Raw genomic sequence first — 24,523 nt, 5'->3', positions numbered from 1 at the left:
TGGGGTGGTCTCATGGGTGACCTTTCTTTGCCTGGCCTCCCTCTTTCCAGCCGGTTTCTGTCTTCATCCTTTGTTCTTCCCTTCCCCCCTATATCCCATGACGGTTCTCGCTGGTGACAAGACCCAGCCCCTTGCTCCAAGGACAGAGGCAGCTGCAAACCCTCAGGAGCCCCCACATGGCCCCATCCATCTAGACAGGCCTCTGATCCGGGTTGCAGGCAGGGGAGGGGATTCAAGGCCTCCTCAACTCCAGCTGCTGGCTCCTCCCTACCGCAGGCCTGCTCAGCTGTCAACACTCGCCTCTCGGCCATGCCCTGCCCCAGGCGTTGCTTAGCTGCTCAAACCAAGGACACCTCGGCCGCCAAAGACCCCTACTCAGGCCCCAGCAGGCGATGGACAGGCAGTGGGCAGGCGGCGGGCAGACACCCTGCCTGCCCTTGAGCATCCTCAGACCTCCTTGCCTAAATAAGGGAGCTGCTGCTGGAGAGAGCCAGCTGGCAGGGGGAGGGGCCTGCGGGTAGGCCAGGGTTTTCCGAGGGGCTGGGCCGCCCCGGCCAGCTTAGGGCCCCAAGCCCTCCTATTGGGCCTACGAGATTGGTCCCGCTCTACAGAAGGAGGGCAGGCCTCTAGCACACGGGGATCCCTTGGCAGGGACCTCGCTCTCAGAAACCTTTCTTTGATCTCTCAGCTAGGAGGCCGCAACTCTTGTCAGTGTCCCTCTGTGCGCGCCACCCATGAAGAGATTCGAATAACCCCTGAGAGGGCCTTGTCCGTTTGTATATTCACGATCGGGGTGATCGGGGAGTCTGTGCCTCTCCTCCGGTTCACCCACCCTTGTCTCAAAAATTTACAGCGTCCACATTCCCTGTTCTTCCCATTTCCCGGGTCTCCCCTGGTCCTGGAGCCCATCTTCTCAGAGTCTAGGCCTCACTCAGCCAAGTCACCCACAGCAGATTCTGAGAGTAAGCTGTGTGTACTCAGCCTGTCCTAGGTGCAGTAGGGAAGCAGGGGATAAAGGGTTGGCCCTGTCCCATCAAATCAGGTTTCTCAGTCCCGAGTCTGGGAGGGGGGCGGTATCCCCAGGCCCCTCGCCTAGGCCACCTCCAAAACCGGCCGTAGCACCTGTCCTCACAGTTCCCCTACCTAAGGGTCCCTTCCCCCCTCTCGGTGGAGCGCGAGTCCCGGGGGCTCGGTAGCAGAGCGAGGGGTTGGGGCCCGGGGAGCGCTCGGCGCGGCTCAGCCAATGAGAAGGGCGGGCGCTCGGGGTGGCGGGGAGAGGGCGGTGCTGCCGGCGCGCGGCGGCAGGAGGGGGCCGGGAGGCGGGGGACGGAGCCGGAGGGGCGCGCGCCGCTTTAACCCTTCAGTCGCCGGACCAAGCCGCAGGCGCTGCCCGAGCCGCGGGCGCTGGAGAGGCTGTCGGCGCGTCGGCGGTGGCGGGCAGGCGCGAGCCGGGAGCCGGGCGCTCGGGCGGGCGGAGCGCAGCGCGGGGACGAGGCGGAGCGGGGCCCGTGGCACCGCCGGCCCGGGTCGACAGACAGGTGTGCCGGCGCCGCAGCTCCAGCCGCTTCAGGCCCGGCCCGCGATCCGGAGCCGGCAGCCGCTAGCCGAGGACCCCGCGCCCTCAGTCCAGTTCCGGCCCCGCCCGCACTCAGCTTGGCAGCGGGGTGCGGAGACCACGGCCCGGCCAGGCCACCCGAAGCCTAGTGCTGGGCCGGGCCGGGCCAGGGTGGGTGGGGGCCCGCCCGGCCCGCCCATGGGCTCAGGATGCCGGTGCGGAGGGGCCACGTCGCGCCGCAGAACACCTTCCTCGACACCATCATCCGCAAGTTTGAGGGCCAGAGTGAGTGGGGGAGGGGGCAAAACGGGGAGGGGGTTTGAGGAGGTTTGGGGGGGTGGGTCCAGGTCTGCCGAGTGTGGATGGGGGGCGTGCCCGGGCCGTGTGCAGTGCAAAATGTGAATCATTTGGGGATGGTGGGCCCTGAGACTTACGCCAGGAGCCGAGGGGCCAAGGCTTGGTGTCAGGGGATCATTGGTATGGGACCAAGGGACTTAGTGTTGTAGCTTGGGGTCAGAGAGTGTGTATGACTCCTGGAATGTGCAGGAAAGGGAGGTAGGATGAGATATACGGGTGTTTCTACCTCTAAATGCCCAGAGTTTATGAGATTGTGTGTGTGGCCATGACGATGTATATGACCCAAGCATTGAACCCTAAAAGTACAGTGCATATGCCAATCTTGACCGTGTTCTACGCGAGAGACAGACACTAAGAGTGTAGGATCAGTAACCAATCTACTCTTGAGTGTGTGGCATGTATATGGCCAAGTCCCTATGTCACTTAAGAATTTGAGTCTGCTTGGGCAGTCAAGAGGTGTCACCTGCAAGTCCGCAAGATTGTGGGTCCGGTGGTGAGCGGGTGCTGCAGACCTGAAACTGACTTTGGGGTTAACGGGCTGGCTATGGAGCACCTATGTGATGGGTTTTCCTGCTCTGGACAGCACCCCAAGCCCCATTTGGGGATTACAGCACCCCTTATGCTGACCTAGCAAGAGAGACTTCTAGAAGTGCCTTGGGCTAGGTGAATGTTCTGGTGTTGGTGTGCCTGTTCTCAAGGCTGCAGGTGCACAGAGGGTGTGACTGTCAAGGACCCTGGGAGCGGGAGAGTGACATTCCTTGCCCGTGACCCTGTGCACACAGGACAACGTGTGCTTGTGCTGTGGGGGGAGGGAAGGGTCAGTTGGATGGGCAGCATTGTCCCTAGATGAAGAACAAGATGATCCTAGGGGGTGGATCGGTGACATTGGTGCAGGCCTAGGGGCTGGGGGCAGGCTTTAGTTTCCTCCCAGCGGGGTAGGCACGGGCAGAATCTGAGAAGACCTTGGACCGGATCCTAAAGGCTTGGCTTCTGGCCCCACCTCTGCTACTGACCGCCAGATGACCTTGAGTGACCCCTCCCAGCCTCAGTTTCCAGGGCTGTGAACCAGGGGATAAGCTCCAGGGTTTTGGAGATTCCTTTTGTATCAGTTAGATCTAGGATTTCAGTCAAGGGGCGCGGCGGAGTGGGACTTGCCTTCCAAGGAACTTGCTCTGCTCGTCTAGTCTGAGAGTTGGACGGGGGACACTTTTCTCCCATGGGTGCTTGGTACTTTGGACCGTCTTGGGCTGAAGTGGGGATGGAGGCAGAGTTAGAAGGTCTTTTCATTTGACAAGAAGCTCTGCCCTGGGTTGATACTTGCTTGGAAATCCCAGTAGGCCTTGGGAACTGACCTAAAGATGACACTCAACTCTCAAAAGTAACTTCCTTGAGGGCAGGGGAAAGATGGCAGCAGTCAGGAGGCTAGATCCTGACAGCCTGGCCTTGCTGCAGGGAGCCCCTGCTGCGCAGCCTGGGGTTCCCCTTCAGGACTGTGCAGAGCTGCAGTCTGAAGGCTCCCTGAGGAGGAGGGAAGGGGAGTTTCAACTTCAGTTGCACATCGCAGCACTACAGGCCAAAGTGGCCAGGATTCCTGTTTATAGATGGCTCCTATCCTTGGAACATCTCACTTGGGCACAAACTGACTTACTGCTCACCCACCTGCCTGGCCCTTGGGGCAGGTGTGGGTTGGATGAGCCAAGTCTAGATGCAGTGGGTCTGTCGGACTTCATTTTTCTGACGGGGTCTATCCCTAGAGGTTGTCATCTTTCCCAGGGTTGTTTTCTCACAGTGGGCCAGTGTCATGGGCCCACCTCTGGGTTCTAGGGAGTTGCAGGCTCTGGGGTGTGAAACTGCAGGTTGCTTTCCTTGCTCTGTATGACCTTGGATTTCTGACTGTGACCCCCCAGCTGTCCTGCCAGACAAGATTCTAAAGCTGGTTTTACTGTGAATAAGCTGCCTGACTTGAGCATTGGGCTGAACTTCTCTTGAGTTCATCCATAAGATGACGATATTAACAACTGCCCGGTGGGTTGTCCAGGTCTTCTAGTTCACTCCCTCATCCTTTGGCTCACCCACTCCTCAGCATCCGACCGCCTGTGGATAAGGTGTGGAAGTCATAGTAGGCACCGACCGGAGGGAGTCTGGGGGTAGGTACTCGAGGGACTTATTTTCTAGGGACAGTCCCCTCAAGAGGAAGAAGCCAGAGAAGCTGGTGCGAAGGGGAGGCTGGCCGCCATCTCCTGCCCTTCCCATGCTCCCTTTCCAGGCTGTGTTTATCCCTCCGCCGCGGCTGCTGACACGCGTTGCTGACACCCGCCCAGGCCGGCCTTGGCCGCTGGCTCTCTGCCCGGGGAAAGCCACGCAGCCAGCCGGCCGGGCCGGGGGTTGGGGGGGCGTGTCGCTAGGCCGCGCCCGGTTGAGGCACCTGTGTCTGGGCACAGCTGCGTTCGGCCGGGGTTGGGCGCCCCCTCCCTGGTGAGGACGAGTGTCGGACAGCAGTATGTTACGAGAGAATGTGGGGAAGGGCCGGGAGCTCCCGAGACTGGTGTCCCCGCTCACGTGCACATCCCTGCCTCCCCCCAGGCCGCAAGTTCATCATCGCTAACGCCCGCGTAGAGAACTGCGCCGTCATCTACTGCAACGACGGCTTCTGCGAGCTGTGCGGATACTCGCGGGCCGAGGTGATGCAGCGGCCCTGCACCTGCGACTTCCTGCACGGGCCGCGCACGCAGCGCCGTGCCGCCGCGCAGATCGCGCAGGCCCTGCTGGGCGCTGAGGAGCGCAAAGTGGAGATAGCCTTCTACCGGAAAGATGGTAGGCGGGGCCTGGGCGTGGCTATGGCGAGGGGCCGGGCCTCGAGAGAATGAGCGTGGGTGTGTGTGTGCGGGGCGGGGGGGTGGGGAACAGTGGGGTGGGATATGTGGTTGCGGGAGGCTGGTGAAGTGTGCGTGTTCCGTGGGGGCGGGACCCAGGCGGGGGCGTGGCCCTGTGTCTCGGGGCGGGTGTGGCCTAGGTCTCAAATCTGGTGGGTTGGCTTTCCGGTTGGCCTTGGAGCTGCTAAGAGTGAGGGGCCCTGGCACCTTCCGTACTTAACTATTTGGCAGGTGTCATTATGTTAGGTAGGCTGGCATTTGCCCAGGCAGAGATAGTAGCTGCGTGCGTACCTGGTGGTAATAGCTGGTGGCTGGCACTGATTCCCAGCCACAGAATTCTAGCTACCTGTAGGTTAGTCTGAGCCAGGTGACTTCCTGAAAGATGTCACAGAGGGTGAGGCGGAAGGGTTTGTATCTGCTGTCACTCTCCTCCCGCCTTCCTTTCTCTTCTGCGCTTCAATCACACTCCTTCCCACAACCTCCATTCCCTTTGTCTGGTCTGCAGAACACCCCGCCCCGCCCCTCAACTCCCTCGTGGCCAGGTGTCTTTGCTCAGCCACCACCTCCCCACCCAACTGCTCTGCGCATCCGGAGAGCAAAGTAGAAAGCGGATAAACACAGTGGGTGGAGCTGCTCTCATACTAGGCCTGTGCTGCTGGGTGGGCTCTGCTCAGTCAGGAGGTCAGAGAAGTGGTGGGATAGTGGGTATTGGAGGGCTGGGAAGGTGTTCCAGAATTTGGCTTCTCATCAGTGAATATTTCATAAGTTTCACTACAATCCTGGAAACCCAGCTCAGAGCTGAGCTCTTGACCATAGAGTTGCCTACAGTAAAGGCAACATTTCTGCTCTCAGGGAGCTTGTTGGGTATTCACAGTGAGCCCACCCTGCCTCTTGTGGCAAATGGGAGCGTCAAGCCCCATGTCTCGGCCGTGCATGCTCCATGGTGGCTGAGGCTGCCTGTGAAGGTTGGCATCCTTAGGGGCTTCCATTACAGGTGTGTAGCCCGTGATGTCCTTGGATAGCACATAGGGGGAGTTTGCTTGTGCAGATTGGGGTTCTGGCTAGCAGGCAGGAAGGGGATGAAGTAGCGGGAAGCTTACAGGTTATGTGTTATCTTGTGTGTTATCTTGTGTAATCCTCATAGAACACGTGAGATGCAGATGCCACTTTTAATCTCTTCCTAAGGATGATGAAACTGAAGTTCAGAGAAATTAAGACCGCTCCTTAGTCACACAGATCGAAAGCATCAACGCTTGAAGTGGAGTTCACGTCTGTCTGACCAGAGCCATATCACACTGTTCTACTGTGTGTCATGGACTGTCAATGACACCAGAGAACTAGAGGGCTCCACACAGGGAAAACTTAAGTTTCCAAACCATAGGTTTATGCATGTGAACACCTAAGTCCTGGGGTCAGGTGTAATGTGGGAAATCCCCCACCAGTCTAATTGACTGATTTCCACAAATTTATTTCAATGCTTACTTGGGATGCTGGGCTTTCTCTCTTTATCTTTTTTTCTCTCTCTCTTCAGAACTAGGGATTAAAGCCAGAGTTGTATGTGTGATGGTGATGAGTGCTACCGTATGTGTGTTTGAAGGACAATCTCATGGAGTTGATTCTCTCCTTCAACCTTTATATGAGTTCCAGGGATCAAACTCAGGTTGTCAGGTTTGTGTGGGAAGCACCTGTACCTGCCGATCATCTTGCTAGTGCTAGCTAGCTCTCCCTGTCCTTCTTTTTGTCTTTTGCCAGGGTCTCACTATGTAGATAGAGCTGGCATTGACTCACTGTAATCTGCCAGCCTCTGCCTCCTAAGTGCTGGGATTAAAGATGTGCACTACCACACCTGGACCTAAAGGTGGGCCTCCAAGGTAACTGGTATGATAAGCCTGCATCACTAGGCTTAGCAAGAGTGTTGAACTTTTGAGAAAATGCTCACAGTACAGGGTCTTCCACTGTGAGCACACTCTAATCCCTTGATGGACATTGCTGTGTTTGAGGATTTGATCCCTTGGCAGCAGAGAGGTGGGGCTGATTTTGCTTTGGCTATAGCCTGGATATAGCCTTCTCAAGTAGCACAGCTTTTTGGCCCATGCCGACTTCTTTGGGAGACTCTTGCAGAGGAGCTGTCAAGGGATGTTGAAGGTCCCCTGATCCAGCCATTTGGGGAACAGGTGAAGTCTCGTGGCGGAGGTCCCATGACCAGTGTATCCTTGGGGGAAAGGGGCCTAGAATCCAAGTCTCTGTGCTAGCCCATGCTCTTGCCTCCTCCAGGTTACTACTCCAAATGGGGGCAGTGACCCAGGAAACCCTATGCCAGCTGCTGCCTTCTGCCCCTTCTTTGTTCTCACCTAGTTTCCATGGGGATCAGATAACTCCCAGTGGCCAACAGGTTGGCCCAGGCCCTCATCTACCTGGGCACCCACTTACCTTGGCATTCTGAGCTGAGGGTAAATTGCAGACAGATTCTTCAGCCTCTCTGCCCTCTGTCTTGTGATACAAAGATACAAAGTCCTTCATGCTGTCCTTCTTGCCTGACCTGGGCTTCCTGTGTGTGTGTGTGTGTGTGTGTGTGTGTGTGTACTGATGCATGGAACATGTGTAAAGTCAGAGGAGAAGTGTGCCAATGCCAATGCCAACCCCTGTCTTTGTCCAAGCCTTTCCCAGAGTGTCTGCCTGGGCCAGCCCTGGGGGAGTAGGTCCTTGGGCTGCAGCCCCAGGGAGGGGGAATGGCTGGGGAGGAGGCAGGGCCTTTTGCTGGCAGGCGCCGCTAAGGACAGCTGTGCTGTGTCGGAGCCTCTAACTCAGCTCTGTGCAGTCTCAGGGTCTGGAGCCAGACAGCCCCATTATTTAGTTGCTGGGTCTGCTGGGAGGTGGGGAAGCTAGACTGTGGGAGTGTGGGTGGAGAGGAGACATAGTGTGCCCAGTTCACTGGCCTTTTACTGATGCCCCTTAGGTCAGGCCCAGGGTCAGAGTGGAATTGTGAACAGAACCCTGTAGTGCAGGTCTGGCAGGATGTGACATTTCTGGGGAAGTGCCTCAGACAGCAGGTGCTGACTGGGGACACACCTTACCCTACACTGCCATAGTGGGGGTAGGGGAGATGTGGTTCTCTCCCTGTCCCTTCTATTGTCTTTGCTCTTTGTTCCCACCTCTCTGCTGCCTCCTCAACCCACTGCTGTGCCCTGCCTGCCTACTGTGCCCCGTCCTCTTGGCATTTCTCCCTCTCCATGCTCAAGCCTCCCTGCCTTGGTCTCTGACCTGCCTGCCTGGCCCTGGCCCTTCCATTTTTGCCTCCTTCCCATTTTGTCTATTTCTTCTGTTCCTTCAGCACCATGGAGCCTTCTTCTTTCCCTATCTCCTCTGTCCTGTTTACTCATCCCCAATTCCCCAGGCCTTAGTCTGAAAGGCTTTATCTGTCTTACCATACCTCTGACTGTCCTGTCCCTGTCTCTGTGTCCCTGTGTCCCCAAGAGCCTGTGTGTGGGTGGAGATGGGGGATGTCTCTGGAGAAGAGTCTGTTGGCTTCTTCACTCCAGCTGCAGGCCAGTTGCCACGGCAACAAGGTCAGAGGGTCCCCACTGCTACAGCTGATGCTGTGACTGAGGGGGATGGGTTGGGACCTTCGGTCCAGGCCAGCTCCCCAGTGTGCTGTGTCTCCACATTTGCTATACTGCTGAATCCTGACTTACACCCCGACATTCCAGGTACTCAAGCAGGCGCTGGTGGTACCAGTCGCCAACCTCTGGGCATTCCACTACCCCTATAACCCAGGTCCTTAGTCCTGGTTTTCTCTCTTCCCTGCCTTTCCTGGTCATTTAAACCAGAGGTCCTGCTCTGCCCCTGCTGTGACCCTCCTCTATCAGACACTCTCCTCACCCCCCACCCCCAATCATGTGGTGTCTGAATTGGTGAAAAGATGCTTTCTGTGAAGGGGGAGGTTTTGAGGGGAAGGCAGAGTTCAGAGATCAGTGCCTAGCTGTTTCTGTACTCTGCATGGGAACTAGCCTGGATCCTTCCTAGGAGGAGCCAAAGGCTTAAATTTAGGGCTTTTTCCATGGGGACAAAGCCTTGAAGTGTTTACCTGCCTCTTTTTGTTTTACTCTCTATTCAGTCCTAGCTGTCACTGCGTAAGTCAGGCTGGCCTCTCAAAAGCGATTCACCTGCCTCTGCTAGGATCAAAGGTGTGCTCACTTCTTGGGAGCACAGATATGCTTGTCATCCTGGTCAGGATCTGGCGGAGCCTGGAGCCTGGGGCAGGTGGTAGTTTCTGGTAGGGCTTGCCTCCAGCTTTCTGTCTCTACTGAGACTTTTCTTCCAGATGCCCCATGGTGGGCTGCATTGGGTTGCTAGGGGCTTCCGGTCTGTGAGGACAGAAGGATGCTATCTCTTCAGAGCCCCTGGGCCTGGACAGTATCGGGAGGGTGCCTCCTGCTCCTGTGTGTGGTGTCTCCGAGCCCCAGAAGAACTATGTAAATATTTGTGCAGAGCTGTCTAGGTGGAAGCAGAGTTGACAGTGGCCTTGGGCTCTGGGGAGGGGGACTGGAACAGCAGGAGAGCCAGCCTGGTGTGTGAGATGGGGTGAACTTGGGTGGCTTCCTGTGCAGTATGAATTGAGAGTTCTGAGGAAGCCCTTTCCTACTCAGCATCCCTGAGGGGGCCTGACCACCTCTCCTAGAGAACACTCGCTGGCCTGAGAGTTGCCCCTCCCCCCTAAAGCCTGCCTTCCCACTTTGTGTGCAGGCAGGAGAGCAGTGGTATTTGGCCCCATGCATAAGGGAATGGCAAATTCTCTGTCTGACATGCAGGGAGATCTTGGGACAGGGTCTAAAAGAACTGGGAGAGATGCTAGAGTAAGGACCAGACCAGGAGGGTCCCACTGCCTGTTGATGCCCCTTATGCTCCATAAAGACCCCTGGGCTCTGTTTTGGGGTCAAGCACTTGTGGGCTGTCCTGGAATTACCCAGCATGCTGGGCAATATCTGGTCTTTACTTGTATTTACCTCAATCTGGCCCTGGATGAGTTTGTGGTGCCCACCATCCCTACTAGGCTGAGCAATGTTTTTGGTTTTTTGCTTGTTTTTGTTTTGTATCTACATGCCTAACGCATTGTAGGAGCTCAATATCTGCATATTTTTGCCAAACAAATGAACACACTGGGTAGTATTGTGTGGCAGAAGCCTTGTCTTAGATGACATGGGGGTGCAGTTTTTTTGCTTGATTATGGACTGTATGGCCTTGGGAAAATTACTTCTTATCTCTGGTCCTTAATGTCCCATTCTGTGAAAAGCCTTGGGATGATAGCATGCTAGGCTGGAAGAGGTGGTGGAGGGCCAGAGGATGAGCTGCGTGCCCTCCTGTTTTGCTGAGTGTGGGAGCCATCATAATGTGCACTCAGAAGGAATGGGAGGAGGCCTGAGAGGGGAACAAAGCTTCAGCAAAGTCAGCTGGGAGCTGGCGGCTCTTGGTAGCACTTAGGAACAGTCAAGTGACTTCGCTTTATAGTGTATGCATGGTGGTCCTTGCAGCCTTCTACTGGTAAAGTTTCTCAGTCATTTTTCCAAGAGGGGAAACTCTTGCAGAGGCTTGCAGAGGCTAACGGACTTATCTAACAGGTGGGGACCTGAATGGGACCTCTGGCCCAGTTCCTCTCTACTCTCGAGCCCTGTGTGGACCGCCTTGCGTAAGCTTCTTCTGGGGTATGATGAGCTCAGGGTCTCAAGAGGCCTGCATTTGGCTGGAATCTAAGAGTTTTGGTAGTCTTTGTTTCTGAAGTGGATCAAAGTCCTTGTCCCCTGCATGGTGGGTCGAGGGCATTCCCCAAACACGTACCAACACAGCAACATGGCATGCCAGGGCTGTCTGCTTGTCACCTCGTTGTGACAGTTGAGACCGTGGGGAGAAGGTTGTCTGCTGTGTGGCACTTACAGTACCTCTGCCTGTCTTTCATCTCCCTGCCAAGGTTCCTGAAGGCTCAGCTCCTCAAATCAGTGAGGCCCTAGTACTCATGCCAAAGGTTTTCTCTTTTTCTTTCATTTTCTTTTCTGCCTTTTCTTTTCATTTCATTTCTCAGTTCCGTGACACTCCCTATAGGCAGCCATTCAAATATACTCCCTATGAATATGCTGTTCGCATATGTTCTTGCAAATGTGTATTTTGACTGGATAGATGCATATGGATTTAATTTATGCAAATGGTATTGTGCTGTGTATTGTATTCTAGCATTCACTTTTCTTACCCAGGAGCCCAACTTTATCTACACGTGGACTGCCACTGAGTGTCCAGTCTGTGGTTTCCTATCCAGGAGCGTGTTTTATTTACACACTGTCCCAGTGAAGGACCCCTCATAGTCTTTACCTCTGCCACCAGAGGCAATGCCACATTGAACCTTCTCTTACACAGTCCTTTCCAGACTTGTGTGAGGGTGTCTGTGGGCTGCATGCCTAGAAGTGAAATTGTTGAAATACAGGATATGGGGATTCTTAGCTGGCTGTTGCCCCACTGTGCGCCTGAATAGCCAACCCTGTTGTCTGCCTCCTGAATGGGGACTCATACTCTCCCACCTCTGCCACATTTGGCATCATCTCCCTTTCTAATTTTTGCCAGTCTTGTGGGCTTGTTGCTTTAATTTGAGTTTCTTTGACTTCTTTGTAGGTCAGTGTATCTCTTTTAGGCTTGATAGCTGTTTGAGCTCTCCCGTTTGAGCTGTTTGATTGTATCCTTTGCTTATCTTTCTGTAAGACTGCTCTCTTTTGTTCCCGTGCATTTCCAGGGGTTGCATGTGTGTTTTAGAAATACAAATGAATACAGTATGTATTCCCTATGTCAATTCCTTGTTTGAATTGTGAATACCTTCTCCCTCTTGGTCTCTGTTCAGTTAAAGACAACAAAGATTCTTTGCTTGGGTACAGAGAACCCCCACTGAAGACCCATTCCTATGTGAAGGCTGAGAGGTCCCCACAGGTCCACGTCTCTCCTCTGGCTCCTTGGTCTCACCTTCCTCAGTTGGGTGTTGGATCCACCCTAAGCCCTCCCTGGATGTAGTGTCAAGTAAGGATCAAGTTGTACTTTTTCCATGTAAGGAGCCAACTTTCCCAACACATCTAGTCTGTTTTTTTCCATTGCTTTGTGGGGCACCTTTAGCATAGGTTACTTGCTGTGTAACTGTGGATCTGCCTCTACCCTCAATATCTATCTGTCTGTTCATCAGGATGTATAAAACAGTAACAAGCACAACGCTATGGTGTTTACCGTGTCTCAGTAATCAAAAAGATGAAGCCTCCCACTTTTTAAATTTAAAAAAAATTTAAATTAAATAAATGGTTTGCTTATTTATTTTATTTATTTATTAGATAAGATCTTATACTGTAGCTTGGGACTCACTATGTATGAAATAGTCCAGGCTTGTCTTGAACTGTAGCAATCTTACTGCCTCAGCCTCCCATGGGTTTGGATAATAGCAAGCCATACCTGGATTTTTTTCCTTCTTCTTTTTAACTTCCATTTGTTTGTTATCATTATTATTTTGAGTCAGTATCTCTCTTTACATCCTAGGCTAGCTTGGAACTCACTATCCTACTTCTGCCTTCTGCATGTTCAGATAACAAGTGTGCCCCACATGCTGGCTTCACTAGAGCCTCAATCAGAGTTAGGTTAGTCTTGTAGGTTACTTAGAAGAATTAACAGTGTTGTAAGTTTCAGTAAGATCCTGGACCGTCTCTCTCTGGGCCACCTCATTTTCATATACCTTATGGCTCCAGAGTTTTGTTTCCTCACCTGTGCATCCTTGACCACCGTTAGCTGCTCTGTCATCACTTATTGAAAACGAGATCGTGTGGCTGGAGCGATAGCGCTGGAGTGATGGCTCAGAGGAGAAAGTTTTTGCTAGAAAAGTGTGAGGACCTGAGTTTGAATCTCCAGTACCCACTGGAGTGAAAGCTGGCCACAGTAGCATGTGACTGTAACCCCGTAAAACGGAAAGTGGAGACAGAAGAACCTTGGGACACTCGTGAGCCAGTTAGCTTGGTGTGTGTGGTGGCGAAACAATACCCAAGGTTGTCTTCTGCCTTGCACATGCAGATCATGGCCCATGTGCATCCATGTACACAAATATGCACACTTACATACATACGAAGATAAGGAAAAAAGAAAAAGACCTTTACAAGTTATTTAATTTACATGTGTGATTGCGATTCTGCATGTCATAGTGCTTGTGGAGAGGCCAGAAGATAGCTTTGGGAGCTGGCTCTCTTTCCACTGTTGGTTCTGGGGATCAAACTCAACTCATTATGTTTGCACAGCAAATGCTTTCACCCATGAGCCCCTTTGCTAGTTCCTCCCTGTTTTCTGAAGTTTTAAACTCACTGTGAGGCCAAGGCCAACTCTGAGTGCTGGGGTTACAGGTGTGGACTTCTACACCAGTGCCATCTCGTTTTCTGGTTCTACTTTCTGCTTGTGTGAGGCTGTGCTGTTCTGTGGCTGGTCTAGCTGGTGGAGCTCTTTTCTTAGTTCTGGGTGTTCATCTGTTGACTTTGTTGGTTCTCTGGGGAGATGATTTTGTATCCTGCAATTAATGCCAGTTTTCAGATTTGTTTGGGTCATGGTCATAGACTTTCATTCTTGAATGTGCCACCTGACTTTTCAGGGGTCCTTTACTGACAAGTGTATTTGCTATGCTGTTTCACAGGGTCCTATGAGAGAGCAAGTCAGGAGAAACTGTCCCCTTAATGACAGCTGTGCCTGCTCAGGTACTGGCGGCTCTCCAGGCTCTCACCTGTGTTTGGGGAGCCAAGATGGAAGATGATTGCAGGACCTTACAGAACCCCAGAAGAGGGCAGAGATCCCAGGATTGCCCCTCTCATGAACAGTGACAGATCTGTGCCCCCGATGCCCTATGATAGCTGCAAATACAGGGGTCAGGGTCATAGTGTAGAGGGCAGAAAGGGGCAAGGCTCAGACATTGCACAGCTGACACGGTTTACTTAGGTTCCAAGCGCCATCTTATTTGATAGTAACGTGACCAAATGTAATGTTGCTGTGGGAGAAGCACCTGAATCTCTTGGGGTCTCTGTCTGTTCACACTCAGGATGGGGGGTAATTCTGCAATGAAAGACTGGTCAGGGCCCTTGGATCTAGAAGGGAGGTGGGAGGTAGGGACACTGTGTCCACACTGGCCCAAACCGCAGACCTCCCAAAGCTGTGCACTCAACACCTGCTGTGAAGGCAGTCTCTGTAGTGCAGGTCTCTAGGGTTGTGGGTACTCACCCCACCCCACAAGCCAGTGTGTGTACATATCCTCTTCAAAGGGTGTGGTACTGGATGAGTTCCCAGAGAGAAGCATCCATGTGAGCTGATTCAGTAAACTCTCTGCAGAGGGGTCTGGGAGGGATGGGTACAGGAGGAAGTGAGAGGGAGGGTCAGCAGCAGTAGCGGTGCTGCTGGGTCTGCGGGTACAGTGGTGGAGGCAGCTTTCCCCAGGTCAGTGTGCCATCATCCTACCATCGTTTTAGAAAAACGTTACTTGCTCACACGTGTGTATGTGATGGTAGTTTGAGGAGGTCAGAGGACAACTTGTGGAAGTCAGTTCTCTTCTATCATGTTGGGCCCCAGGGATCAAACTCAGGTTGTCAGACTTGGTGGCAGGCACCTTTACCCACTGACTTCTCTCTCAGAGACTTGTGTTACCTTCTTAAGGCACAAGGTATGATCCTCACTCATAAGCCAAGAAGTGGCATGGCCCCAGGACCCTGGAGCGCAGCCAGCATAGCTTTCCTGGGTGAAGGTTGTCTTTTGAGGAGTTGTAGTCTGAGGAGATAGCTTAAGCATGCTCTAGGCTGTGGGTTTCAGCAGGAAATAAGATGCCAGCAGAGACCTTGGCCCTACACAGATTGTTGGCAGGTTCTAGTTGCAAGGCTGATGGAGGAGTGCATCTGGAGGCGATGTTTCCTGAGATTTGGAGTCTGGCTTGTGGCTCCCCAAACCTGCTTGTCAGGGAGTACCCCATTTCCTGGATTCATGAGCCCAGGATTGGTCTCTTTCTTTGATACACACATGCGCACGCGCGCACACACACACACACACACACACACATACACACACATACGCTATGACACAAGGACACAAACCCATTGACTGGCTGGCCTCTCCGACTCCCCCATCCTGTCCCTTAAGCATGCAGTATCCCTGGCCATCCCTAGCCCCCTGGCTGTCCATGAGAGTGGTGTTAGCGACACGGTGGCCCTTGGCCAGAAGCGGCTCCTGCTGCATCTTCCTGTCGCTGCCACCAGGCTAAATATAACCTGACACTGCACAGCCCTGGGCTGCTCCTCCGGAGACAGCCTCTGCCTGGGGGGCGGACAGGGCCAACTGCAGCCTCAGCCTCCCTGCCCTCGGTGTGACTTTGGGCTCATTTTGGCACAGCTCCTCCTGCATGGAGTGGGGCAAGGGAGGTGTCCAGGATGAGGGTGCTAGAGGTCACCTTCCCTGCAGGGACCTGCTACTCTGCCTCATTACAGCTCCAGATGCTTCTATAAGGCCATCTGTCACCTCATCTGGCCCCCAGAGCAGCAATCACTTGACCCTGTAGTACCCATAGAGAGCCTAAGCTCAGAGAGGTGGGTCTGTCTCCAGCACACAGCAAATGTGAGGGACAGCAAGGGTCCAGGTCTCCTGATTGTTGGGACCAACTGCCTCGGTTTCCCAGGGCACATCCACTGCTTTGTATGTTTTGTCTTGCTCTATCTTGTTCAGATGCCAAATTAGGGTCCTACTGAACACTTGTCTCAGTCAGGGTAGGCACCAGGGACATCTTGGTCTTGTCCTAAGTGCTTCACTTGTGCTGGCATGCACGGTGAGACATGGGGCGATGGGGAAGCCATGAAGCCTGCTGCTGTACAGGTGAGCCAGGTGAGATTCTGACCTCACCGACTTGCCGGAGGCTGCGCAGGTCATCTGCAGGCCTCCTCTCCCCAACCTGCCATAGCTTCTGCTAAGGCAGGCCTGGGCCAGTGGTACCCATAAGTGGGAAATTAGGTTTTGGTGTACTGAATGGATGCCTGACCTAGGTGAGTGAGGATACCAGGCAGGGTAATGTCACTCCAAAGTGGGCCCCTTTGTGTGACCTGGCACCGGATACAAGCAAGCCAGGGTTTGTAGTCTGAACGGGACATTTTCTGCTGTCGGAATGAGCTGAACCTGCTGCACTAGGGTCCCTTCCATTGCCTCTTCTCTTGGTGACTTACAGTGAGCAGCATGATCTTTGAAGGCTGTTGGGAGATTAGCTGGCCTAGGTCATCAAGACCAAAGGCTCTACCAGTTCCTATAGGTATATGGTTTCTAGCATACCTGACAACCCTGTCCGTATTTCTATCCTGAGGGGTCAAGGACAGGCCTAGATTGGTCAGAGAGGCATTGTCACCCAAAAATGGGGGCTCTAAAGCCTGTCTGGAGCTGGGGGGATAAGGGTATATTTTGGTATTAGTCACTTAAATCAGACTATCCCAGGGGCCAATTGCTAAGGTTCGTCTTTCTTCTGAGTATGCAGAGCTCTCGTTAGGCCAGGCTCCAAGCCTGTCATATACTATGTCATTTACCTATGGGGTAGGTGTGATCAACCTTGTATGGCAGACAAGCATTCTGTATGGTGACTGGCCCACAGATTGTGCCACCTCCTCTTTGAGAAAGAGAATGAGACTCCGGCTTCTCCCCTTTCAGCATCTCCCAGTCCCACCGTTTCTGGAGTGCTCCCAGGGCTGTCTGCCTCTTGAACGTGGGCAGTGCCTGCCACAGAGTGGTGCTGGGTGGAACTGCAGTCTTGCCTAGCTCTGGCCCCAGGGGCCCGCCTGGAGACTGCCTCTTCCTTGGATGAGCTGGGTCACTGGTGGAATCCCAAGTAGAGTGGGAGGGAGGAACAGAGTAAGTCTGGGGTCCTGAGGCTGCATAGAAGCCAGGTAGATAGGCAGTATCCTAGGAACCCTGGGGACAGCTCAGTCACTTGTTCTCAACCTTTCTTCTTAGCTGTGAACCTGATTGCCTAAGGTGACCACAACTTATCTATCTGTTCTGTGCTAGTATCTAGCTTCAGCCATCTGTGGGCCCCCAGCCTGGCTTTCCTTCTCTTACCCTCAAGAACCCTCTCCATACTTCTAGTCAACTACAAGGTAGGGTCCTATGGGCAGGCCTGGCCAAAGAGCTGGCTTTGGAGACATGTTAGGTTACGTAAGACTTGGACAACTTGGCAAGTGAAATGGTACCTCAAGATCCCACGGTGTGCTTGGTCTTCAGCTCTCTTTGTTTCCATATACAGTACCCCCAATCTCTGTTTCCCTCAGTGATAAGATAGGGCTGGCGGTGGGTGTGTGTCACATTTTTGGAACAACTAGGCCTTTGATGTGATATTTGAAAAGAAAAATTCCTTGCATGTCAATTAAGGAGTGTCAGGCTTGTCCTGTGAGAGGGGCATATCTTGAGGTTTCTCCTTGGGAGAATTAAAAACAATTATTGTGAGATGCAGGGACTGGAATCACCATCTGAGATGCCAAGGGCCGAGGTAGCCATCTGAGAAGCAGGGTCCTGGTCTTTGCGTTTTCTCTTGCAGAATAGTCTGGGCTAACTTGGGGATAAAGTGCTAAAGACTCCATGTCATCATTTCTGTCCCCTTTAGGGACAGATCCCCTAAGTCATCTGAAAGAGCCAGAGTCATCTTTGTTTTAGACTCTTTGATACATGTCCTGGTGAGCATAGTGGCTTGGGGCCTAGATCTCTGGGGCTTTTGGGGGTAGATGCTGGGGTCTCCCAGGCAATGGTATCTTGGTCTCCCGCCTGAGGAGGCCAGTTCCTGCTCAGGCCGCTGCCGGCCATCACCATATTAGGACATAAACTCCAGGCTGTCTGTCTGGGTGCCAAACGGCCTCCAGCTGGGCCCAGGCCCCCCCGCCCCCCCCACAACTTCAACACCACAGCTGTGTGTCAGAGGCCGGAGGTCAGGGGACAAGAGCAGCTGCTAAAGGGACACCCAGGCAGAGTTCCTGAGCTCAGGGCCCTTGGGTAGGGTAAGAGGGTCCTGGCTATGGTGAGTGTAGGGTCTTGGGGGGGCAGAGAGCTCCCCACAGGCTTTCCTGGGTCTTGCTCTCACCTCTGTACCAGTTTGTCTGAGAGGGTTTGGAGGCTCTCATTTCACGGAGAACCCACAGCTGCTAGAATCACTTGTCTGCCGTGGTCTCACTCACCTACCCAGCATGTCTGCACTGTGGTTGGCCAGTGTCTCCAAGAGCCAGGGCCCTCGCAGCTGGCTGACCTGGCCACAGCTTTCGCTCTTCTGCACCGTTGGCACTCACTCCTCAGGCCTGACTGACAGACATCAGTGAGTTCTAGGTTTCAGTCTTCCTTTGAAGTCGCCACCCCTCCTGCACACCGGGGCCAGCGGTCAGAGTAAGGGGAGGGACAAGGGGAGAGAGACCAGCCTAGGGAGGTTCCAGGACATAGACGTAAGGGAGACAGAGGCTTGTTGATAGGGCTCTCCAGAGACCATGTAACTCTTTAATTCTTTCCCAACCTCCTTCTTCCCGACTTTCTTTTCCATGTCACTATACCGCTGTCCCACTGACACCATGGTCCATCTCTGGCTTCCAGGGCACATTAGTTATTTTAGGTGTTGGGCCCCTCAGAAGGGATGTGACCATGGGGAGGCAGAGAAGCCAGATGAGCAGAGGGGAGCCTGGATGATGATGGACAGGAGTTGACAACCTGTCTGGGACTCTGTGAGAGGGCCAGGATGTCATTGTACCCTTCTGATTCATCAAGGAGGACTTCCTGCAGGTGGGACTCTTAGCTTGACCCTGGCAGGGGCACTGCTCTGAGTCCATCTCAGGTCAGGAATCACTATGGAGGGCATGGCGTTCCTCTGAGAGCCCAAGGGAACTGGTGGGCTTGTTTGGCCTGCTCCAGGGACTCTGAGGGAAGGAAAGGAGGAGTCAAGAACAAGAAGGTGAAGAAAGATCTCATATCAGTGTTTCTCAGACTCGGTGAGGGATCAGGGTTCTTGGTTTCTACCATGTCTCAGTCCAGTCTTCCATGGTGTGGAAGACTGCATGCTTGGAAACTGTGGCAGTCCCAAAATGTTACAAAGTTTTTGAAACTCTTTATTTAAAGTTGCATAATTATCTTGTGGAACTACACAATGTCTGGGAACCAATCTAAAGAGAACAGAGGCAAGGCAGATACAGTAACCAACCATCTATAGTGTTCACATGCTAGGGCTTGCTCATACAAGCTTGAGAGTGACGACCATTTCATTCTATATGTGAGGAAAATGTGGCACAGGGATGTTGGACAGGTTTTTTTCTTTTTATATAAATGTATATATCTTTTAGCAACAGAGCTAGGACTGGAGTCCAGAGATTCTGGGCTAAAACATGGGGTCCTGGCCCTTGAAGGAGGGAAAAACAAAGGCACATTGAAAAGATGGGGATATAGATGAAAACATGGAGGAAGAAAAGACCACAAGTCAGAGAGAGAGGTGAAACAGGGAAAGAGGACTGAGAAATGAGGTGAGCAGTGAGTGAGTTGAACAGACAGAACGAGGGGAGAAATGCAGACTGGCTTGGCAGTCTGGCACAGCCAGGTGCAGGATCAGGCTGGGTCAGGAATTGCAGGTGTGGACTATGGGGGTGCGGTAGAAGTGGATGGGCCCTTTTGGGTTCAGAGGTCCTTCCTGGTCACTTTGTGTCCTACCCATGTGGTGAGGAAGATGTAGTGTCACCGTGGTCCCTGCCCTCCCTCCTCTGCAGGGAGCTGCTTCCTGTGTCTGGTGGATGTGGTGCCTGTGAAGAATGAGGATGGGGCTGTCATCATGTTCATCCTCAACTTTGAAGTAGTGATGGAGAAGGACATGGTAGGGTCCCCAGCTCGTGACACCAATCACAGGGGGGCCCCCACCGGCTGGCTGGCCTCTGGTAAGTGCAGCCAAACTCCTGAGCCAGCTCAGGATTGAATGTTGCTCATGACCCTGGTTCTGTGGGAAGGGAAGTAGTTAGTATGTGTGTGGGGGGATGCAAGGAACAAGGAAGACCTGGTCAGTCCCACCTGGACCAGGACCGACAAACACCTGTGCAGCCGCAGGGCCCAAAGTCACAGGTCCTTTAGGCAGAACACATGTTTTCTAGCCTTGCCTTTTGGATACACACCCAGCACCCTGGAGGAATAATAGGTGCTTGCTTAAGCAGCACTAGCCATCGGCTCATTAGAAAGCTCTGCTCATGGACCCAGCTCTTCTGTGGTCTGGCCAATTCCCAACAGTGGAGGTTAATGGAGGAGAGGATGGGAAGGCATGCTGGCTTTGGCTGTAAACATTTCCCCTGGTTGGCCCAAAGGCTCAGATCCTCTGCTTTCCTCAGGTGGCACTTTTTGGGTTTAATTAAAACAGCAAAGCTCACCTCTTGGGTTTTAGTGATCCTAGTTCTATGGATGCCAGCAGGATGTAGGAGAGAGCTTTCGGCATCACTCCCCGCTCACTGTGTGACCTTTAGTGACCCACTCAAGGCTTAGACCAATCTCTGAATGTGTCCCAACCAGTACAATTGTGGAATCATGAAGAGTTCATGGAATCTGCCTAAAGTGCAGTGGGAAAGGCTAGTTGATGACAAGCTTTAGATAGAATTGTCTGGGTTTGGGAATCAAGCACTGTGCACGGACTGGAGTGAGGGCCTTCCACTGTCAGGGTCTCCAGTTCTTTTTGGTCAATCCTCACTCCATAGGCCTCCCTTTCCCCACAGGTCGAGCCAAGACCTTCCGCCTGAAGCTGCCTGCCTTGTTGGCGCTGACTGCCAGGGACCCATCTGTGCGGACAGGAGGCACGGGCAGTGCTGCAGCCCCTGGGGCAGTGGTGGTGGACGTGGACCTCACGCCTGCAGCGCCCAGCAGTGAGTCCCTGGCCCTGGATGAGGTGTCTGCCATGGACAACCATGTGGCAGGGCTTGGGCCTGCAGAAGAGAGGCGGGCTCTGGTGGGCCCAGGGTCTGCTTCGCCAGCGGCCAGTGTCCGAGGCCCTCACCCATCACCAAGAGCTCAAAGCCTCAACCCTGATGCCTCAGGTTCCAGCTGCAGCCTGACCCGGACACGCTCCCGAGAGAGCTGTGCTAGCGTGCGCAGGGCATCCTCCGCTGATGACATCGAGGCAATGCGGGCTGGGGCACTGCCCCCTCCACCCCGTCATGCTAGCACCGGTGAGGGTGCAAGCCTCGGGAACCCTACTCCAGCTCCTCGCTTCCTGCCTGCCAAGCCTTCCCTGTCCCAGGCCCACCACTTCCTCTTTCTCTTCTACCTCTTGGGTGCCTGGGAGTCTGGGAGATGGAAATCCCATTAAGTACTTATTTAATCTCATTAAGTGGCCTTTTACTCTGTTAAGCATCCATTCATCTTACTGCATTCTTCTACTCACAGAGCCCTTGCCGGCCCAAGGGGCTGCCTGTCCCAGGACATCCTGGAACAGGGATGCCCATGGAACTAGAAAGAGACAAGAGAGATTTAGAGGCTCCTGACACTATCTGATCCTTTCTACACCTTTCTCCTGCCTTCCCTTCATGGTGGCATGCTTCCTTAAAACTCAGAGGGGCAAACCCTTGCTTGTTTTCATGGGTCTCCTGAGCTACCCCGTTGCATACTTTCTCACCCTACAATGAGTTTGGTCTCATTGTAGTCTTTGTGTCAGTGGCCTGGCTCCCCATCAGCTCCTGGCCTGCCCACCTGACCAAGCTTTCTCTTTCTATCCCAGGGGCCATGCACCCCCTGCGCAGTGGCCTGCTTAACTCCACCTCAGACTCGGACCTCGTGCGCTATCGCACCATTAGCAAGATCCCCCAAATTACCCTCAACTTCGTGGACCTCAAGGGCGATCCTTTCCTGGCCTCACCCACCAGTGACCGGGAAATTATAGCTCCCAAGATAAAAGAGCGGACCCACAATGTCACGGAGAAGGTCACCCAGGTAGGTGTCCGGGTACATGGTTCTCTGCTCACCTTAGAGGGGCTGGAATTGGCGAAGAAGGCCAAAGTTGTAGTCAGAGTGGGGGTTGAAGGGCTAGTCAGTAAGGGAAGCTGTTCTGGGGGTGGGTGCGGAAAATGCCTGAACTGGGGTGTAAGAAGGAAGAGTTTGAGATGAGAAGGCTTTTAGAAAAAGAGGCTGGTGGAGAGGGAGGGAGGAAGGGAGGAGGCTTTAGGAGGGCAGGTGTGGATGAGCGGTAGATGGGATGTGCGACTCCTGGGTACAGGCTGAAGATGAGGACACTGGGAGGCCATGGTAGGTGAGAGAAGGCATTCAGAGGGACAGGAAGGGCGTGTCCGAGGAGATTACCCGACAACAGGAGAAGGCCTCAGTTGGAAAGGACTACACAAGTCAAGGTCAGGAAGGCCTTGATTCTTGTAGGTCCATGTGGTGTCCATGTGGTGGCTTAGGTACCTGCCGTGTCCCCCCCTAGTGTGGAGAGCAGGGTTTCTTTCTGGTGATTGGTGGGGAGTGCTGGTGATGGGTATAAAGCTGTCAAGGGATTGAGTTCCTGTCTCCTTGCCCAGAGAAGAACACGGGCTTCTGATTTCTGTGCCTTAAGGCTCCTCTGGTCTTCTTGTCCCTCCCTGCAATGAGGTGGGTCACAGCACCTCCACTGCCCACTCAGTCATGGCTCCTTTTCATCTTGGCAGTGGCGAGGTCTTAGTAGTGGGAATCTCAGGAGAGGAGGGGACTGTTGTTCTATGCCGTGCTCGCCTGGAGCAGCTGCCCTATGAGGGAACTGCCCAGCTCTGAACTCCCTTGACCAGCCTTCTGGCTATATTCCCATACCTCTGGCTCTCTGGGTTCATGCCAGGTCTCCAGCCCCTTTGCCTTGCCTCCAGAACATGCCCCTCACCCTATAGCCTTTATCTAGCTCATCCATCTCCCTCTCTTGTTCCTACCTCCCTCTTCCCACCTGGGTGCCTGGCATCTGCCCTGTTCCTGGACCCAAAGTGTGAGAGCCTAAGATGTGTGGGTCTTTGCCTGTCCGTCTGTGTGACTGCGTGTGGTGCCCCTGCCAGTCACCTGGCGTCTCTCCATCTCTGGGTGTCTCTGCCTGACTCTGGCTGGCTCGGCACTGGACTGGCGGGGCGGGGGTGTTGGGGAGACCATTAATCTGCGGTGACAGGCCAGGCTGCCGGGTGGAGGGGGAGGGGCTAGGGCTGCGGGAGCGGCTGCAGCAGGAGCCTAGAGCGGGCTGCGAGGGAGGGGGCCGCTGGCCGGGCACGGGGCAGAGGGCGGGCACGGGCTGGGCGGGGGGGGGGTGAGGGGGGCAGGGTGGCGGAGTGGGGGTGGGAACCTGGGAGGAGGAGGGGCCGGCCAGCAGAGGCGCTTACCGCTCGGCTGCTAGGCTGGCGGCAGGCGGGCACAGCACAGCACCCTGGTAGCGGGGGGCCCACACCAAGGGGCCATGTGCAGCAAGAGCCAAGCAGGCAGCTGTCCATACTCACTGCTCAGGAGACCCCAGCCCCAGGGCCTAGCACAGCCATTCTGGCTTCATGCCAGAGGCGGTCCTGGCTGCCCTTCGGCCAGCCTTGGGCTGGCAGCCTGGACTGGGACTGCTGCTGGGGCACAAGTGAGGCACTAGCGGGGCCCTAGGGCCCTAGGGTAGTCACGCTGGGGGGAACCAAGTCTTCCATGGCGGTCCCAGCAGGGAAAGAGAGCAGGACAGGGGCTCTGCAGCCCAGGGCCCAGAAAGGCCGGGTAAGGCGGGCAGTGCGCATCTCCAGCCTGGTGGCCCAGGAGGTAGGTGATCCCCTCAGCACCCTATCCTTTTCTTGGGCTGGGACACTGAGGCTGGTGGGGGTGTGGCCCAGAGGGATCTGGCTGCAGTTGGGGAGAGGGCTTCTGAGAAGCAGGACAGATTGGGAGCCCTGTGTTCTTCTGTATGGTCCACCCCTGAGCTCCTCATTGCTTTCCTCCTTGGCCGCTGGCTAGGTTCCCAGGGTTTCCCTTGCCTTGGCAACCCCTTTCGTATGGCACCCCCTTTTGTATGGCTTCTGTGACCCACAGTCTTCTAGTTTATAATATAAACGGAATAGAGAGATACCAGGAATCAGATAGGTGTCTAAAGAGGATGGTGGGAGTTGGAGGGAGACAAGGAACCATCAGACCTGGGCTAGACCTGACACAGGTGCTGGGGCTCCCTCGCTCTGGGACTCCATGGTGAGCTCTGGAGGCTTGGCTTACTTTGCAGGGTTCTGGAGGTGGAACCTCAGAAAAGTAGGGGTCAGAGGCTGCTTGATGGGCAATAAGGAGAGACTAGTGCATTGAGGCATGGCTCACCTCTTTAGGGCATCCTGGGCCCTTGTCCCCTGGGCTGGTGACTGCCCCCTAGGAGCCACCTCTCTGCCCTACTGGCCCTCCTGCTTTAGAACCTGGAGGTAGCTCTGGGTGATTTTAAGAATCCCACCCCTGCCACCATCGCTGCTATCCCTGACTCCCTTTGTCTGGGCTCCTGGGCTTCTCCCCGCTGGAGAACAGGCACAGGTGAGAGTTTTCCTTCCCAAGGTGAAGATCCAAGGCTGAGTCAGTCTTCCATAGGACAGCAGATCACAGGGATTATAGCCCTGGCCTGACGCCACGTGGTAAGCCAGTGGTTCAGAGATAGGTCTGGGTAGATTGAGTTAGCAGGTTTGGGCCTCGTACCCCAGACTTTCTGTATATAGGAATGCAAATGTGCACTAGGGCTGTGGGC

The 24,523-nt window shown here is 54.2% G+C and overlaps 1 protein-coding gene across 2 annotated transcripts in view; it reads left to right on the top strand.

Moving 5' to 3' along the window:
* Positions 1 to 1,345: 1,345 nt before the first annotated feature.
* Kcnh2 (potassium voltage-gated channel subfamily H member 2) overlaps positions 1,346 to 24,523 on the top strand; it is a 31,852-nt gene continuing 8,674 nt past the window's right edge. Inside the window, exons 1-5 of one of the 2 annotated variants that reach the window (XM_057776609.1) lie at positions 1,346 to 1,840; positions 4,496 to 4,726; positions 19,572 to 19,736; positions 20,556 to 21,005; positions 21,554 to 21,765. In XM_057776609.1, the coding sequence (XP_057632592.1) occupies positions 1,765 to 1,840; positions 4,496 to 4,726; positions 19,572 to 19,736; positions 20,556 to 21,005; positions 21,554 to 21,765 (1,134 nt within the window). In that variant the 5' untranslated portion in view covers positions 1,346 to 1,764. Of the gene's footprint in view, positions 1,841 to 4,495; positions 4,727 to 19,571; positions 19,737 to 20,555; positions 21,006 to 21,553; positions 21,766 to 23,188; positions 23,572 to 24,523 lie in introns of those variants that run through there. The other variant, XM_057776616.1, reaches the window with a different exon arrangement.

Source organism: Chionomys nivalis, chromosome 1 (genome assembly GCF_950005125.1).
Source record: "Chionomys nivalis chromosome 1, mChiNiv1.1, whole genome shotgun sequence".
Lineage (NCBI taxonomy): Eukaryota > Metazoa > Chordata > Mammalia > Rodentia > Cricetidae > Chionomys > Chionomys nivalis.
Note: the sequence above shows the minus strand (reverse complement) of the source record. Positions and strands in the feature narration are given on the sequence as shown.